Below are 19,596 nucleotides of genomic sequence, written 5' to 3'. Positions count from 1 at the left end.
TTCATTGTCCAAGAACGTTGCTGCTGAAAGTCATAGCCTTTGCTTAATCCATGTACATGGGTTGTAAATGATGTTCTGTCCACTCTGTCCATAAGATGTATTGCTACCAAGTACCTAAACAGTTATGCTCAGTTCTGCAGCTATTCATATCCCACTTTTGCCTGTTCTACTCCTCTCCATCATCTGGTCTTATGATATACCCCTCTTCTGTGTTGCTTGCAACCGTCTCACACTCATTTTGGTACCTTAACACCATATAATTGTTGAAACACACTCTTCTGTGGATCATCTGTACTTTAATCCTCTTCACACCACTGTTTCTAAACTAGTGTAGTAATTCTGCTCCACCACCATAAAAAGCTATATTCAATAAACAACACCTGCACCGGGCTCATTATGGCTTTGGGATACTCGGTCTCGTTTGGAATGTAAGTTCCTGGGAGCAGAAGAGGTGACGAAGTCCTGCTGATTTCTCTGGGACTAAAATATTTAGATACCAACAGAATTTCACTATCTAAGTATGTTTGATGATCTGGACCTGTGCCTTCCTGCACGTACTGCACAGCAATATACTGCGTAGCAATTCTAATAAAGAATGGAACCAGAAGTCAGTACAGCCCATGGATGATAAAAAAGATAATTTAATAGGCAGTCAGATATATTTTACATATGCTGTTAATTTATTTTCTTCCAAACAGAATATTACCTGGCATTTAATTTCCCTCAAGAATCCAGATGCTGTCAGGAAATGTCCTGATATTTTTGTTTAAAACCGAGAAGCATTTCAGGTGTCTCTTAATCCATTTTATTATGATTTCTCCAATGAAACTATCTCGAATAGACAACCTTTCCATTTACATCAGCACCTAAGTGCATTTTGCCAAGCAATGACAGGCTGTGCTGCATATCTATCCCCAGAAGAGCTTTCTGTGTTGCAATTCAATAATCACTGTTATTGCTGGATGCCAGAGCAAAAATAAGATATCTGTGGTCAAAGCCCTACAAATTCCTCATCACCTTTAATGAAATACCAGTCTGTTGGGGTGTTTTTTTGGTTTGGTTTGGTTGGTTTTTTGGGTGGTTTGGTTTTTTTTTTTTTCCTCATAGGCTTTTCTGATGCATGGAGATGAGGAAACAGCTCACGTTTCATAAAGATCATCTTCCTGGAGCACACTAATTGCCTCGTTTGTAGGAACTGCCTGCTGCAGTGGAGGAAGGAGTCCACGAGAGGGCTCAGGGAAGCAGCCCGCATCCCTGGACCAGCATCCCCAGACCAGCATCCCTGGGAAGATGCTGGCCAGGGCGAAACAGGGCCTTGAGGGGAAGCTCATCTGTTCAATCATCTTCACCGCACTCCTTCAAACATCTCATCTAGTGCAAGCAAATAAACAAGCAGTCCAAACATCATCAGCTTTTATTACCAAGGATAGTATCAGACATGTATTTTTAATCTTTTGCCTGTGTATTTCTCACAAACTTTATTAATAACAGGGAATGTTGCTGAACGGTAATATACGATTGCACTTAGAGCTTATGAAGCTCCCTTTCGGTTTTATAGTACTGGCACAGCAGGCTCTGCTGAGCACCACATGGGCACATTTATAAAAAGCTTATTACAGCATATAGCACAAGAGTTTGTGGGGTTTTTTTTGTTTTTTGTTTTTTTTTTTTTTTTTTTTACTGGGAAACCAGCACTGTTAAATATGATTATTTCCTTTAGCAGGGCAGTGTAAACTACTCTGTCATTTGTTTTTATAAAGTCATCAGTGCCACAGCATACAAACCAGCGCTGGCTGACAAAGCCAAGGAATCTACTAGACACTGTGCAATGCATTTAAAACCACCGGCGGAGCATGTTTATGTTGCATAATTTTCCACCCCAAAATTCAATTGATTCCATTAGCTTTTGTTGTTGTTGTTGTGCAGTTTTGCCGTCAGATGAAAACAGAATCACAAAGAAAGCCACAACATTTCAGCCAAGTGTATACCTATGCATATAAGCAAAATAAGCTGCCAAAAATACGTCAGGTGGCATGTAATACTTTCCCCACTATCTAATCTATTACAAGTCAGCCTGCTAGGAAAAAAACACCCTTGCTTTATTTACAGAAGTGAGGTTTTAACAGATTTCAAAGATATTCTGTGTTATCTGCAGAATTTATTACAGGAGATTATAAAGGAAATCCAGTTATACACCATTTCATTGTACTTGCAAGCTAGATCACATCAGTACTTCCAGCAGATCAGTGGGCTGTGCAGTTGCCTTAGTGAAACGTTACCCCAAAGTACGCGGACGGTCCACATGTTATCACGCCTATTTCTTCACTATTGATAGCTTAAATAAATATACTTTAAAGTATACTTAATATAATTTAGCCACTTGTATGGATTCATGTGAACGGACTTAAGACTTTCACTGATTTGGAAGAACTTGCAAAAGACAAATATTTTAGCAAATATGAATTTGGGGTTCAGGAAGAAAAAAGATCTTTGTAAGGGAGGGAACAAATCTTGAGGACTCTGGGATCAGTAAGGAAAATCCATTGTGGGAAATGTAAACTACTAGTTATGATGGGGAATGTGAAGGCTATTGTGCTGAAAAGTCAGCTTATTTTGGAATGGCCAGTCAATGTTTAATATGAGTAACATTTTTATGGGGTTGAAATTTGTTTAAAATTCTGCAGTTTTTCCTAGGTAAATAAAGGAAACAATTACTGCCTAATTTCAGTTATCAAAAAATCTAGCTATCTGCTCAGAGCTACTCACTAGGGCACCTATTATGAGCTGAATAAAATAAACCTCTCTGGAGAACAATCCATCCTATCTGCTCCACTCTGTTTTAAGATGGGATGAATTATGTTCTGAAGACACTACTCTTCCTTTGTTTGCTACAGAAAAGATCTAGATGCCCAGCTTGGATGGTTGCCATATTTCTAAACAGCCAGAGTTAGGTGAGATTAGTCCCACCCAAAACTACTTCTCTCTGCCCTCACCTGTGCTGATTTGTTTCTAGATTCATAAAGTCCATCCTGCGAAACAAGAGTTTAGGATGATAAACCCACAGAAAGCCCAAAGTGAACTGTACAGAAAATATTTATTGAGAAATTTATTACCAAAATTACGGTTTTACCAAGCGAAGGGCTGTGTCACGATGGCTTCCAAGTTGTAAAATCTGTTAAAATTCCAGATTTTAGGCAGGGAAGAACGTTAATGACAATCTAACCTGATGGGTGCAGTGCCGGCTGCTCAGCATGCCCAGTAACGTGCCTTCTCATAAATTGGAATGTGGCCCACAATATTTCGTTCCACAGCGGGAAATATTGATTTAAAAAACCCAGGGCTGAGTCTCAGCTGCTGGTAACTTCTCTTAAGCCCAGGACATGTGTGGAGCTGTGAGGAGCCACGCCAGTGAAGGAGTTAACTGCAACTCTTGGGCTATGGCTACCTGGCTGCAAAGTGTTGATTCAGTTCTAGCAGGTGTTTGCAGATGCAGGACAGAAACTCCGCGGTGACAGGCAACCCTGCACAAAGCTGTTTGACAATGAAGGTCTTTGACTTTCTGTGTCTAGGTAGGATTTGTCTCAAGATTCAGAGACGTTTTAGGTATCTACAGATGCATGGGGCACCTAAACTCTGAAGACAGGCAAGGGGTTTCTGTTTGATAGTCATTGGAAACCGGAGTGAACGAGCTCCTAAACCAGCAATCGTTTCATAGAATCACAGAACGGTTTGGGTGGGAAGGGACCTTAAAGACCACCTAGTTCCACCCCCCGCCAGGGGCAGGGACCCCTCCCCCCAGCGCAGGCTGCCCCCAGCCCCGTCCAGCCTGGCCTTGAGCCCTGCCAGGGATGGGGCACCCACAGCTGCTCTGGGCAGCCTGGGCCAGCGCCTCGCCGCCCTCACAGGGAAGAATTTCTGCCTCATCTCTCATCTCCATCTCCCCTCTCTCATGTAAAGCCATTCCCCTGTGTCCTATTGCTAAGGGTCTTACTAAAAAGTCTGTCTGCCTTCTTTCTCAGCTGAACTGCTCTCCTCACGCTGTTGATGGCAGGACTTATTTCAGCTGCTCCCACATGGGTGCTGAAAGCCCTTTGAAATCCTCTATAGCATCAGAGTCATCTGTGTGGAGCTTGCAAATACGACACAAGGTGTTTGTGAGACCAGTGGCAACCTGGAGGAGCACCTAAATTACAGGTGATGGGCCCCAGGGAATCATAAATGGTGCTACACACTGCAAGTATTGCTTGAGTAACCTGGTCTAGTGGAGGGTGTCCCAGCCCATGGCAGGGGTGTTGGAACTAGATGATCTTGATAGAACAAGAGGGAACAGCCTCAGGTTGTGCTCGGGAGGTTTAGGTTGGTTATTAGGAAAAATTTCTTCACCAAAAGGGTTGTCCAGCACTGGGACAGGCTGCCCAGGGAGGTGGGGGAGTCACCGTCCCTGGAGGTGTTTAAAAGACATGTAGATGTGGTGCTTAGGGACATGGGTTAGTGGTGGGCTTGGCAGTGCTGGGTTAACAGTTGGACTTGGTGACCTTAATGGTTTTTTCCAACCTAAATGATTCTCTGATTCTATGATCTTTAAGGTCCCTTCCAACCCAGACCATTCCATGATTCTATGTGCAGGCAGTGAAGCCAAGCCCTGCACTGGCTATCTGTTCAGTGACTGTCATGACAGCTCAAACCCTGATTCACAAGATGGGCGGACACCAAAACACAGGTGCCTGCATCACCTTGGCCTCTGTGAACACCTGGAGACCAGTTATAAAGATGCACCTTGAAGATGCAGCAAAGGAAGGAGACAACCAAAAGGTTGTGAAAAGTGAGAAACTTGCATGCTGCATTAGCGTTTTTCACCCTGTTAATTGCTGCAACACAATAGAAAAATAAAGAAGAACCTGTGTGAAGAGGCTACTTGTATCCCGCATTCTTGCCTTCTCCCTGGTGCATATGGTAGACTCTATTCTATTAAATTGCCCATTGTTTTTGACATCCCTCTGTAAATCCCGAATCACTGCATTATTCTGAGGTACAGTGCTGATGGTTCTTCTACGTCAGTTCCATTTTTAGTATAATTTATGTAGCTTAATCTGTATCTAAATGCTCATCTAGATCCCAAATGGAAGGCGGATGAATGACTGATTAATCTTCCCGCCTCTCTAGAAACTGTCTCATGTAGATTGCTTTACTGTATTATCATCTTCGCTGTCCTTCTGGGGTAACAGATACAGCTGTTAATACAGGAATTCAGGTTTCTTGTTTCCAAAAAGAATTGTGGCACTCAAGTCTGCAGTTCCTTTGATTGAAAATCCTTAGAACTGGTTCATGTCTTTTTGCTAAAATTGGGGAACCAGCAGGTTTGTTCTGATGAAAATACATGCTTTTTCAGAGATCTCGTTACCTGACCAGTCACAAAATGTGATTGCAATGAGGCAATCATCGTAAGGTCAGTGTCTTTACAGTGATGTCATGTCGGCATCAGTCCTAAGCTCTGTTATTTGACATTTTTACCAATTATGGAGAAGAACATGGAAAATTATTTCCAACTGCTAGCAGCTGACCCAGAAACTGCAGGAGCAGCAGTGACAAAGACAGGGCATTGAAACAAGTCTGCACTAGTTGTTTAAATGGTGCCAGGGACTAGGCATAGAAAACAATTTTCTATATATCTGCCATAATCATCTAGATATTTCTATACACCGATAATAAATTGCTTAAGAGCCCTCGGGAGTCCCAGCAGTTTACCTCTGAGGCTGGAAGGTCTAATACTGCCCTTGGACAGATGAAGACAAACCTAAGCAGGAATCAAGAAACCACGTTAGATTGGCACTTGCTTTGGTCTGACCACTACCAGAATGCTGTATTCATTATTGATGTCTTCATCAAAGTGAAAAAAAATAAATAAAAATCATTGGAATGTCATTGGAAAAACATATGTCATTGGAAACCTGGAGAGGATACAGAGAAGTGCAATGACAATACTTACAAGAATTGGAAAACATACTTCACTTCCTAGAGTCCTGTTTATCTTGAGGGATGATCATAGTCTACAGCAGTAACTCTGGCTAACAAAAACTGGATAAAAGAAATCTCTTCATTCTAGGAAAGAAAAGCTAAGATGTAATGGATGGGAGCTGAAGCTAACCTAAAAAAATAAACGCATATTTTTAACAGTTATCAAGCACTGAATAATGCATTGAAGCCTGTGGAGGATCTTCTTTTACTGCATATTTTCAGAGGGAAAAAAAAAAAAGAAAGAAAGAAGAGAGAGAGATTGCTTTTCCAGGAGATGCACACTGCAGCACAAACCTGCCTTCACAATCGGTGTACTACCAGGGAGATGGTTACACGGGGCTGTATTGGTTTCAAGATCCAGCAGATTTTGCTAGATGTGAAAACCACACCTATCCTAAAACGCAAAGACTAGCAAATTTAACTCTGAAGGAAAGGATTATGCACAGTATATGTCAGATCCTGTAAAAAATGGTGTAAATTTTGAGTAAGTTCCTGGGACTGGATGACTAGGCATTTCTGTAGCGCCCTGGCTGAAAAGACACAGGCCAGCCCACATCCCTTCTCTTCCTCTCTTGTACCTCTCCCTTTCCTTCTTCATGCTGGTTTCCCCAAGATTTTTAGCATACGTTGTAAAATTGCTGTGCTAAGAAGACTGTGATTATTACATGGGAACACGAACACTGTGTAGGCACCTTAAATCTGGGCTTTTTTCCCCGATATGCTTCTTAAATCAATCCATGTGTTGGTACATATAGTCTAAGTGTGAGGCATAGTACATTATAAATAAAAAAGTAATAATGTTCTGCTGCTTGCTTACACAGGTAAATTCGTATCAAGAACATTTTTTAAAGTTAGAATTTAATTTTCAGACTCGCACCCAGATATCAACCTGTGGAATGAGAGAAGGGGATAGTTCACGCATTCCTGAAATGTAAACAGGATTCATCTCATTTAAAAAGTATTCTGTTTCTGTGGAGCCAAGAAGCACTAAACACTTCTGAAAATTGGCAGTTTTTATTTGTTAAGTGGCATGATGGCTTATAACTATTTAATAGTTCGGATCCAGTTACGAAGCAGGAACACAGTGTGTGAAGGGCCATAAAGACACAGAATGAAAGATTGTTTCCTGCTCATAATAGCTGTAATCAAAATGCATCAGCAGCCCCACTGTCACTGCTCTAACCACTGTTTTGGAGTCCCAATGCCAATCCTTCCGTACCCTGTTCTGCTGTTACCAGCCTCACAAATGAAGCAGCTGAACACAATGGGTGACAAAGCAATTTTTCCTCTAAGAATTAATGTACTGGAAAGGACACCTATGATTTAAGGGATACTCACAATATAAATACACAGGGACAGCATGTATGGCACAGAGGATCACTGGGATCATTTGAGTGGAGACAACGCTGGCTTTTCAGCAGCTGGCATTTCGGAGCACATCAGGGCTCTGCAACATCTCAGCCACTTCATCTGCGAGACTGAACAGCCAAACATTAGTCTGGTTTTCTGCCCTTCACCTCTGACTGACCCTGATTCATGCAAAGAGGACGGCAACGAAAATGTAGCCTTTCACAAAGAGGCAGCAAGGATGCTCATGGTAAAAGATCCAGGCTGGCATTCAGGCTCACCGGTAGATACATTAACTCTTAAGGGAAAATTACGTGGCTATCCATTGTGTCATGAACTGGTGCATTTTTCAGAAATGCATTCTTGGCAGACAGTGGAGCGAGTATAGATCTATATGGTGAAACAGAAGAAACGGGTCAATATAAAATCAGGGAATGTCATCACCTTCAGTGGCTCCTTACAAAGTAAGAAAGAGCTGGGAAACATCAGTACATGAGAGAACAGCTAATTAGGTGAACATGTTTTAAATTAAATTCACACTTTATTACTGAGAATTTCTGTTTCTTCCTAACTTGTACTTGTCAAAGTATCACAGTTATTTATTATATGTGTCTCTATATTCACTCATTCTTTATTTAATAAGATTTTCTTCAAGTTCTTGCAAGACTTTTTTGGAGGTCACTTGAGGTCCTCTCTGGTCCCGGTCTCAAATGGTATCAAAATTTGACAAAACTTGAAAAATAGACTGCAACATCGGAACTACTTATGCTCAAAGGGGATGCTGTTCACCTTTCAAACACAAGAACAGCAAATTTGAAAACAGGGATGGGACAGCTTGCCTCTTAGGTTCCCATCTGAATTTTTCATTTTAAAGAAAGCCTGACTCCTAAAACATGAACTAGAAGCATCTGGGTATTTTCAATATTGCCATAAATATCCAACTCCTTTAAAATATGAATTAAATAGTGTCTCTCAAGAGTATCATATCCGTGTAAAATCCAGCCTGATTATGAGCTGAATGGAACTGCATTCATCATACACCATTTTTTGAATGAATTACCTGGCCTTCCTCTCAAGACTAAGCATTAGTCTGTCGTTTTACCATCTTCTGTCCTATCCAGGCAACAATCTGACTTCTTCAAAACCCTCAGATGAATTTTGCATTGAGTTACTATCATGCCCTCTCTAGAACTTCTTTGCTTCTTCTTAGTTGTGCACTGCCTTTTCCTGTACTCAATGCAAGACCCCTGCCTAGTTCACAAACCCCCTTTGCAGGGTTTTGTACAGATTTCCCTTCTATTGACCACAACTATAAGCACGGAAGGAGCTTCAATTGCTTGGAAAACAAAACACCATTGTTTTGGCTTCTTTAAGTCTCCTCTGTTAAGAAATGTGGTGGTGTTACATGTTCAATATGCATTGTATTACCCCCACAGATAAGGTGGATATTTTCCACATGTACTTACACTCTGTTCACTTTCTGTTTCTGTATTTTTATTGCAAACATAGGTGCAGACACTGATCCCTGGAGATGCATGCCACTTAGAGCACCTCCGTACAAAAAGTACCATGCAAGACTGCCGTGATACAGTACACTGGCTAAACGTAATGTAGGGGAGCGCTACATATACCAACAAGAAGATTCTGGGGGAAAAAAATAGATTACTGTATAATAAAACGTATTATTGCATGAGGAGTCTGTGTAGCATCTCTTGCTGCGTGTGTGCAACCCTCCTGCCTTCAGCTGGGTGCGTGGCCAAGCCGGGCAGCGGATGGGCCATGCGTACGTACCCCAAGAGGGGCATGCATACAGAAACCCCTCGTGGGGCAGAGCCCACGCGAAAACCGGGGTGCCCCCGCGCAGGGGGTCCCCAGAGCACGGCGCACACCGGGGGTGCCTACGGCTCAGCCCGCACGGCCGGGGCCCAGCAGGCCGCGCGGAGGGAAAGGGCCACCTCGGGCAGGGCCCCGGTCACCCGCGGCCGCGGGACCCCCGGGGCCCGCCGAGCGCACCCGCCCGCGGCCACAGCGCGCCGGGGCACAGGCCGGTGGGTGCCACCTCCCCCCCGCGACCCCCAGGCTGCTCTCCCCCGCCCCCGCAGGGCACACCGGCGGTGTGTGGGGGGCTGCCCTCTCCCTTCAGTGCCGCTCCGGGGCCGGGTGCCGGAGCCGCTCGGTAGGGGGCGGGTCTCGCGCCCTGCCACCGCCCCCCCCGTCCCACCGGGCAGCGCGCGCCGGGCCACCCCCCCCGCCCCAGCCGAGTCCCCTCAGGGGCGATGCCGGCAGCGCCGCGGCGCCTCCTCCGAGCGCTCTCCAGCTCCACCTTCCGGATGGGCGACTCGGGCTCCCGATTACCGCAGAAGGAAGAAGCGCTCCCCGGCAGGAGCCAGCACGTCCCGGTGGCAGGTAGGGGCGACCCCCGACCCGCTCCGCTACCCCCTCCCCCTCGCACCCCTCCGCCCGCGGGCCCGCTCCCGGCGGCGGCGGCGCGGGAGAGGCGGCGCCGCTCCTGTGGCGGGCCTACGCGCGTGCGCGCGGCCCCTTCCGGCGGGGCGGGCGCTGCCGTGAGGGAGCGGCGGGGGGGCCCGGCCGGCGGCGCGGGGGGGCCGGGGGGCCGCTTGCTGCGTGAGGTGCCCGTGTGGCGGTGGGCCCTGTGCGCCAGAACAGGCGTTAGTCTATGGCCGGAGCCCCCGGGAGCCCGGGCCTGCTTTGCTCTTGGCCGTAGATGAGTTTTGTGTCAGTTGTACTGAGGGCCCCGATGGGCCTCTTCAGAGTTGTAAACAGGCCGCCCGAGGCCTTACTTTTTTCTGTTAAATTATAATACATAAAAATAATACCGAAACATAGCATGCTTAGGTTCTGATCCTATGTTTGAAAAGCGCTTTTAAGTTCTCGGTGATTCTTCCAGTGATTCAACAGTGCTCTTTGTTTTAAGCAAAGGCATGCTGTCAGGTAAGCAAAGCAGCAACCTAGAATTACGCAATTTTGCCTCCTGTCAGCCCTCCCAGGAACTGAAAACACTGCAAGACTGTCATCACTGTTAGATAGGAATTACAGCAGCACCCAGGTGTTCCGACACACGTGATCGTTCTCCCATTGTACATGGTGTTTATTTATATCTGTCTTTGCTCCAGGCACCCAAGTTCCTTAAGAAAGTCTGTGAACTTCGGGGAAAAAAATATTTAAACACATAAAATGTGTAGGTGCTGGTGGGAGAATAATAACTGGATGATGGTGTGGGCCCAGTGAAAGAAGTGTTTGAGAGCATAGTAAAGTCTTACGTTGTATAGGAGTCTGGTAAAACACTGAAGGTAGGAAGAAGGTAGTGGTAAAATTAAAGGTAGCAGGAGGAATAGCATGTCTGATGTGGAGAAGATGGACTCAAAGGAGAGGTGCAGAGATGGGGTTAAAGTTGGTAGAGCAATGAACTCTAGAGATGATACCAGGAGTAGCACATTGTCTAGATTAAAGTGGCACCTTGGTGTTGCTTGTTGATAAAAGCCCAGGCAGAAGATATGCTAGGCCTGTTTTAGACCCAGTAGCTCCATAGATAGAATAATTTTGTGCTGCTGTAGAAAAAGCATCTTGATAAGGCCAAATATGAAATTCTTTGGCCATTTTTATTCTATGACTAAATGTGATATTATGTACTTAACAGCACAGGCCTCCAGTGAATTGCAAAAGTTAAAATAAGAGGTAAACTACATTCAGAAAAGAGGACAATTTAAATTTTAACGTTGTGTAATAGTTACTCAGTAACAATTCTTTTGTTTAAATTGCTTTTAGATTGCAGAATGAGTGGAGTGTTGCGTTGATTGGAAGGGTGCTCCGGTTCAGCCCCTGGGCCAATGCTGCGCTGCCTTCTAGTCAGAGAGTTTTCTCCTTGTGTCCAGCATTAACCTCTTAGTTCAGAGTCACTGGCTGCTGCCTTTTCCAATACTGTCTGGTGCTGTCGAGAAGGGTTTGGCCGAATTGTCATTCTCACTCCCCATTAAGCTGCTGTAAGACTGCCTCTTAGTTTACCCTTCACCCTCTGAAGCACGCCCAGCTTTTGCAAGCTCTGTAGGTTTGTGTGCTGAAGGCTGCTGACCAAATTGACCGTTGACCTTGGCATTTTATTAATGTCTTTTCAACTGTGACCCAAAACCGGACATGGTATTCCAGGGAAATTCATACCAGTACAGCATAGAGGAGAGGGTTTTTTACTTACTCTGCAGTCCACACTCCTTGTAATGCAGCCCAGTACGCAGTTTGCTCTGTTTGCTATGAGAGCACATTGCTGGCTCATATTTAACCTGGCATCCAGCATAATCACAGGTCCTTTCCAGCAGGTTTGAGATTATTTTGCACTGGTGCAGAATTTGCACTTCTCCTTGTTGACTTTCATGAAGTTTCTGTTGGTATAGACCTGAAATTTTTCAAGGTCTCATTGGACTAACCGTCTGCTGTTTGGCATGTCTGCTCTCACTCTCTGTTCAGCGTTACCTTCAAATTTGCTGAGCGTGTTTGCTGTCACATCATTCATGTTATTGTTTAAGATATTGAATGATATTGGCCCCAGCATCAGCCCTTGGGGTAACCTGCTACCTACTAGACATCAGAGATATTGATCGCTGCCTTTAGAGTGTGGTGGTCCTGCCAGTTTTTGATGTGTCTAGTGCCTAGTGGTCTGTTCTTCCAGCCAGTACTTTCTCAGCTTCCAAATGCAAATGCTATAAGAGATGGTGTCAGAAACCCTGCTAAAGTCAACATGTATTACATCCACTGCTTTGCCCTCATCTGCATAACCAATCATTCCATTGTAAAAGGCAACCTGGCTGGTCGAGCATGATTTGCCTTTGGTAAATGTGTTGACTGTTCCGGATTACTTTCTTGTTCTGTTTGTGTTTGGAAATAGTTTCTAAGAGGACATACTCCATGATCTTTCCTGGGACTTAGCCAAGGCTGAGTATCCTGTAGCTTCTCAATCCTCTTGTTACTTTTGTGAAAAATGGCTATTACTGTAGCCCATATCTCATCATCAGAGATCTCCCCCAGTCACTGTGATTTTTCTAGATATTGTTGTATCTAGATCTGTCAGAGTGTTCTGATGGTCACAGCAGCAAGCTTGCCTCGCAGCTCTGGAAAATCTCCATGTGGCTTCTTGGATCTGAACACATTTAACTTCTTTAAGTAGTCATAACCCATTTTTCCTCATACTGTTTGCTGCTTTTCTTTCTGGCTGTACCAGTGCATGGAGAGGTTTTGGAGCAGTCTTTCTTTGTGACCACTCAGGCAAAAGAGACTTTGAGTACTTCATTCTTTTCTGTACTACTTCTAGGCTGTCTTCTGTATTCATCAATGCACCTAGATTTTCTCTGAGCTTCCTTTTGTTCCTGTCATTTTTGTGGAATTGTTTCTTAATGCCAGTTTTTGTTCCTAGTTAGTTTTAACTCCAACTTTGGCCTTTTATGATTTGTATCTAAATGCCTAGGCAATGCTTTTATATGCCTCCTTTGTTGCATCTTACTGTTTCTCCTTGTATGCTCTCTCCTTGTATTTCAGTCTATTAAGCAGCTCCCTGTATCTGTTGAAGTTCCCAGTTTTTCTGCATGGTATTTTGTTCCTTAGCTCTCTTGGAAAGTTTTTGTGAAAATTCAGACCACCCTGAAGGGTGCTTTCACCCTTTGACAGCCTCCCAAGGGCTTCTACTCAGCAATTCCCTAAATAAGCCAGAGTCTGAGCTCTGAAAGCCCCAAATGCTAAATCTGCTGTTTACCTTTCAAGCTTCTCTTTGGATCTTGAACTCCATCATCTTGTGGTCGGTGCAGCTCTCTGCCATCTGCTGCTGGAGTGCCAGTAGTTCTTCCCTGCTAATGAACAGCCAGTCAGCAACCAACCATTACCTCTCCTTGGTCCCTCAGGCACTTTTGGTATGAAACTGTCACTGCTGCAGCTTCCTGAATTGCTTGCACAATTTGATGTTACCCTCCCAGCAGACATCTGGGATCTGAAATCTCTCAGGGGGACCAGAGCCTGCAGTTGGGAGACTTCTGCTAGCTGTTTGTGGAAAGCCTCATTTGCTTATCTCCTCTTGATCGACTGCTCTGTAGCAGACTGCAGACCACACCATCTCCAGTGTTTCCCTTCGGATCTCTACTTGGAGAGTGTCAGCAGACATGACTCAGTTTCACACTGGAGCTCTGTGCTATCAAATAATTCATTTCAGTAGAGTGCAGCTCCCCATCCTATTCTTCTGTGCTAATTCTTTCTACGTACCCTGTTCCTGTCCATAACTGTGTAAGCTGTGTGTGCTGTGCCAAGTCTCTTGATTTTTGTCACATCGTATGTCTGTGACCACACTTGGACATCTGAGTCTTCTTTGTGAACCAAACTCTGCCTTAGTGTGCGAGGAAAACGTCTGTCAGACCTTTCTTTTAAGTGGTAATTAGCACTGATCGTAATCCAGTGACCTAATCCAGGTGTTGTGTCCATCCTGTTCATCTTCAATGGTGTTGAGGGCTGTTTCCAAGGTGAAGAGCTGCAGAACATTTAGCTTCTTGGCTGTGTGGTGTCTTTGAAGATCCTGTTGATCTCCTGCTTCTCATCCCTGATGTGATATAACGTGCTTGATTCTCGCAGCTCCTTCCCTTGTGCTGCAATGATGAGGTCTGCCAGAGCACAGCTCTTAAAGGTGAGGCTGCTGCCACTGCTGTGATCCCCATGGAGGAGCAGCAGGCTCTCCCCACAGCCTGGGATCTTGCCTGGGGGTTCTGGAAGGAGGTTGCTGAAGTACCAGAAGTGTTAGTGCTTTAGTCTGGGTCGCGACATTGTGTCCTGGAAGGCGTTTTCAGCAGCTGAGGGTTTTCTTTCATGAGCGGCGCTCCTGGCTCTCTGTGTGCCTCCTGCACATTGTGTTAATTGCATTGCACCTGCTTGTGCATCCTGGTCCCAATGCTCCAAGTTCCTGATGCTTTCTGGGTGCGAGGTGGGCATAAATGTGTGCTGCCCCTTGATGAGATTTGTTGTTTGGCAGGGAATCTTTTGTGGTGAGGGCTCTTGATCACCCTTCACAAACTTTGTGAGTACAGAGAGCGGCTCAGACTGCTTCCTCCTTTGCTGCAGTCCAGGAAAGAGGAAGAGACAGCTGAAAGACAACTTCATCTTGAAAGTTGCATTTAATCTAGCCTTGTGGAAAGCTAAACTGTGTTTCTGTTCCTTTCTAACTTGCTGACTGCGGGTTTATGCGAGAGTTGACCTTGTTTGTGTCACTTTTTTGTTTTATTGTAAGGTTATTACTAATTTAGAATCTGAGTCTAAGAAAATGATGCAGTTAAACCTTGTATCTTATACGGATCTCTCTGAAGTGACTGGAAGTAGTTGGTTTGTGGTGCAGAGGTTTCTGTTTGTAGAAGTTGGGTAAACGGGGATAAAATACTATGCTGTGAGTTGAAAACAACACAAACATAAGTAAGCTTCACTTACTGGTTTTGTAATCAAGTTGGATTTATCTGATCTTCAATATACTTCAGGATCAGGGAATTAGAGTTTGTTGTGCTGTTTTCTCTCCTTGCAGTACAGCTGCTGCATTAATTTTTGAAAATTATTTCTTTCATGTGATTTCTGTATAATGGTGCAATACGATGATGTGCTTTATAGTAAAATCACATATTATTTATTGCTTCTACCTTTCTAGTATAACTCTAGTTTTCAGAATTAATTTTGGTTACATTACTGCTGAAACATGGCTGTGTTTTACGAGTATGTGAGTATACATAGCTTATACTATTTAATTGACTGTTTTATTTTATGATAGTGGTAGGAGCACTAGTCAAGGAGCCCTAATAATGTAGAGGGAACCTCCTGTGTGAGACATTGTATAAAAATATATATATACACACACACACAAACTATTTTTTTCTGCTAGATAGCCTGAGATAGCAGTGTGTAGTAAATTAAAGGAATGTTTTGTCCCACTGGTCCTAATGAGTAGCGTTAGGAAATTACTTTCTATCTGTGGTCTCAACTGTGTTGGTAGAAGAGTTACTTACATTGTAACATACACATCTGTAGTAGGCTAACTTTTTTCAGGCAGTAAATGTACAGCTCATGGGTAGACAGTCTTATGGTTGTTGAAATATATTAAGCCTCTTAGCTTTGTGTTTATATATTATTAGAGCAATAATTACAAATGTGAAGGAGGTCATGATGAACTTCAGTCTGACCTTCCGTATACAAAAGAGCACATTTCCATGAATTAATTCTTGCTTGAATCAGTTCATGCTCTTTAAAGAAAACACTGATTAGAAGTGTCTTTGACAAAGGATCCATGGCAAAATTTCATAAATTGTTCCAGTGTTTCATAGCTCTCTCCATTAAAAAGGTGCATATTTTGAATCACTTTGTTTCAGCTTCCAACCATTGTGACTTGGTACAGTTTTCTTCATGAAGATGAGAGGCATGGTAATGTGTATTTTCTGGTTTTCATGAAATATGTTTAGATCATAATTAAATTGCTGGTTAGCCTATTTTTTAAAAAAATGAAGACTTCAGCCAGACATAAAGTGAGCAAAGTGAATTTTTATTGTCAGCAGAAGGCATGTTTTTAAATAATTTATTAATTTTTTATTCTTTTCCTCAAATTGTTGTCAATTACTTAAGGTCTCCTTTAAGTTTTGGCTATTGGAGGTAGACACCAGATTTTAGTAGTGATAGTGTCAACTGTGGTCTTGGTCCTACTCAATATTATCCTTTTTGTATATCGAAGTATAAGAAACATTTTGGGTTAAAATGTTTCACTGGGAGCTTTGTGTTTAAGTGGTCATCTGCTGCGTACCTAAGAGCTTTTCAAGTCATTAGTATAGTGTCTGATTCTATTTTAAACTTTATGAATTGATCTGCATTTGATTCCAAGCCCGTATATTTTACATTAAATTCATACAACAGTGAATTTCAGTTCTATGTGGAATTAGTACTTCAGCTTGACATACTGAACTCAAGAAATGAAACACTGTTTTTGCTAAGACATCTGGAGAAGAATGTGGCTGGTGAGCACAGGAAATTGGGGTTTTGGTAGGTTTCTAGTCTCACCGTCATTGTTTTATTATTATTGTCATCAGATGTAGCAGGAATGTTTCAGCTTCAGTTGCCTTGATACTGTTAAAACAAATAGGTGATCTTTGAGTGAAAGGGTGGCTCTGCCTAAATTCAGTTAAGCTGGGCCATGGTGCTCAGGGGGATCTGTCAATGTGTATAAATATCTGATGGCAAGGAGTGGAGGAGGTGGAGACCAACTCTTATCACTGGTGCCCTGTGGATGGACAAGAGGCAACAGGTACAAACTGAAATGCAGGAAACTCTATTTAACATAAGAAGAAAACTTTTTTTTTCTCTGAGACTGGTTGAACAGCGGAACAGGTTGCCCAGAGAACGTGTAGCTTCTCCATCCCTGGAGATAGCCCAAAGCCTGACAGGACACAGCAACCTGCTCTAGCTGGTCTGGCTCTGAGCTCAGCAGTTGGACTAAGTTATCTCCAGAAGTCCCTTCCAACTCCAGCTGTGCTGTGACTCTGTAAGTCCTTTTAGCTGTAGCTGTGGCAGTAGCAGCAGTGTCCATCTGTTCTAGGATACTCCCCGTAGTTATGGAATTCCCCCAGGATCTTGGTGATCCTCCTCTCTTGGGAGGCTGAAATGACATCCTAAGCAGATATGTCAAAATAACAAGTCCAAGCATACCTGGGATGATGGTACTTCTCTAAGTGACTGCAGGAGGCTGGAGCCAGACCCTTAGGTCTGCTTTCATTTTGGCTACGCTGCTTCTGCATTTCTGCTTGTATAACAATTCGACCTGCTGCTCAGCGGGCATACATCCAGTTCCATAGGATGCTCCAAGTCCAAGTGGTTAGAATCTACCTCTGAAATGTGTTTCAGTTTTCCCCAGGCTGAGTGGAGGGTGTCAGGTTTTTCATATGTTTCTAGAGGATGTACTGAAGTTTTATAACAGGGATCACTTGCTTTTCCTTCAGAGACGCACTTCTTGACACTAGATTTGCAGATTATGGGAACTGCTTTACTCTTCCTGTTCTGTCCCTTGCCTGCTGAAGTAGCATTTGATTTTCACATGATATAGACAGATGGGATTTTGCCCCAATTGACTGTATATACATGAAAAATAGTATACCTTATGTTCTTGCAGAGAGATTATTTCATAAGAGATTTTTTAAATGAGGTGATTTTAGGTATCGTGTCCCATTAGGACTTATTTATTTAATTTCTAATGTTTCATTTAGTTGGACATCTTTTAAAGCTTAATAGTTTCCAAACACAATGAACATTCATAAGCAGAAATAACCCTTTAAATTGTTTTGCTTCAATACCTGTTTATTTTAGTGGAATTTCTGTCCATGCTAATCTTTTTTTACTGTTCTTCAAACACTGAACAGAAATTATTGTGGTCAAACTAGTTGCCTGTGGTTTTGTACTTTGATTTGTCTCATTTGCTGCCCTTAGAGAAGGTGGATGGCTGGACTGCGTATGCTACCATGGGCACGTGGAAAGGTGCTATGGTTAAAAGACTGTAACTTTTCCTACACTTTTCGTGGCCCGGTACAAAGACTTCCTAGTGGAATTTGATCCATGTGGACATGGGATCATCCATCCAGTAATTTTATCAACCATTAGTGACTCTGTGTTGTTGTTGAAGTTTAAATTATGCTGACTTGTAGTGATACAGGGACATTGCACTGACAAAGCATACTGGGTATCACTGAGCTGTGATCATTGAATAACTTATTCTTAAATCGTCAGTACTTTCCTACCAAGGGCAAATGGCGAATTGAAAAATTGCTGAATGGGACAGCCTAATCCTTTGATACTTGTGGATTAGTATGTCATGGAAATCTCCATGGTTTTGTAGCCTCTTTGTACTGTGCAGATTTAGGGAAAAAAATCTGGTACCTTATGCTGCTCTGTGCCTAAATATATATGCAGTGTTAGGTTGAGAAGTTTTAAACAGATTTTCCCTGATATTCTGACAGTTTGCCAAATTGTGCAAGGCACGAGATTTTGCAATGGAATTGCAAACTAAAATGTAAGCTTAATGTTTTCTAAGCTTTTTTTTTCGGTAGGATGTAAGGAACAAAATGAAAAATATTAGTTAATTTTTTATTTTAATGGTTAAAAAACTTTGTTAGTCATGGGCAAATACAAAACTTTTTTTCAGACATGAATTCAGTATCACTACATTGTAGGTCTAAAATAGATTGAGTGAGATTATACCTTAGAACAAAGCCTACAAAGGAAATACACTTTCTCTTAAGATTTAGAAGGAATAGTGTCTTAAAGTTTTTCCACCACTTTATTTACCTGATACAGTGTTCTACATTATGAATTAACTAGTTTCCTGTTTTTACTGAAGTTTATATAGAATATGGACCAAAAAATGTGAGATCTGGCTTCCATTGAAGTACAGTTCAGGAACACGTTGAGTGACAATGTCATTCATATGTAGTCTAGTGTTTCTCAAATTTCAATTTGCCTCTCTAGAACAGAAGAGTTAGTTGCTTATTTCTTCATTCTAAGAGATGATCTTTGCCTCAAATACACTCCAGCCATCAATTTCAATAAATTATTAAATTTCATTACAATTTCATTTCACTGTGTATGCTGAGATTCAAATCATAAAGAATGTAGAGCAGCGTATGTTTCTTTGTGGAAGCACCTCACCCCCAGAATTTGTTTATTATTTGAAAGACAACTTCTGAAATTTGTGGTTACAACATCTTTACAGGTAGGTGTGAGATGAATTTGCTTGGAAATCCTGTCTGTAATAACATGCCATGGCTTTTTCTCTTTCTCTTCCTCCCCCCCCCAGTCTTGTCAGGTATTTGCATCTAAACACTAAACAGCTTATTTTCAAGCCAAGTGTACAACTGTAAATATTGTACTGTCAATGGAAAAACAGGAATTACTTTTTAACCACCCATTACATTTACATTTTGGAAGGTGTTGCAAAGGTTAAGTCAACCTAAGGGGATTTTTTGGGTTTTTGCGTGTGCTTTTTTCTCAGCTTTGGCAGCTGGAAAACAACAACAAAAAAAGGAAGTTAGCATGCACACATGATGCTTGATAGATTAGAGGCATACAGGAAATACAGAGAGCTGCACATCCAGCTGTAGATGCTGCTCCTGAGGTAACACCACCCCAACCAAAGAACTCTGCACTGCCTTATCACCCCTTAACTACATTGTAATAGAA

General features: G+C 42.8%; 1 protein-coding gene and 1 long non-coding RNA gene across 2 annotated transcripts in view; one reads left to right on the top strand and one right to left on the bottom strand.

Annotated features, from left to right (window-relative positions):
• Nucleotides 1-623: 623 nt before the first annotated feature.
• LOC130151922 (uncharacterized) lies at nt 624-9,777 on the bottom strand. The gene is made up of 4 exons (XR_008822804.1): nt 9,686-9,777; nt 7,354-7,752; nt 5,987-6,099; nt 624-1,371 (listed from the first exon to the last, which is right to left on the bottom strand). It is a non-coding gene; the product is annotated as an uncharacterized LOC130151922 (long non-coding RNA).
• LOC130151921 (mitochondrial peptide methionine sulfoxide reductase-like) overlaps nt 9,470-19,596 on the top strand; it is a 54,683-nt gene continuing 44,556 nt past the window's right edge. Inside the window, exon 1 of the mRNA XM_056344719.1 lies at nt 9,470-9,768. Within this exon, the coding sequence (XP_056200694.1) occupies nt 9,639-9,768 (130 nt within the window). The 5' untranslated portion in view covers nt 9,470-9,638. The remainder of the gene's footprint in view (nt 9,769-19,596) is intronic.

The sequence above is a fragment of the Falco biarmicus genome, chromosome 6, assembly GCF_023638135.1.
Source record: "Falco biarmicus isolate bFalBia1 chromosome 6, bFalBia1.pri, whole genome shotgun sequence".
Classification (NCBI taxonomy): domain Eukaryota; kingdom Metazoa; phylum Chordata; class Aves; order Falconiformes; family Falconidae; genus Falco; species Falco biarmicus.
Note: the sequence above shows the minus strand (reverse complement) of the source record. Positions and strands in the feature narration are given on the sequence as shown.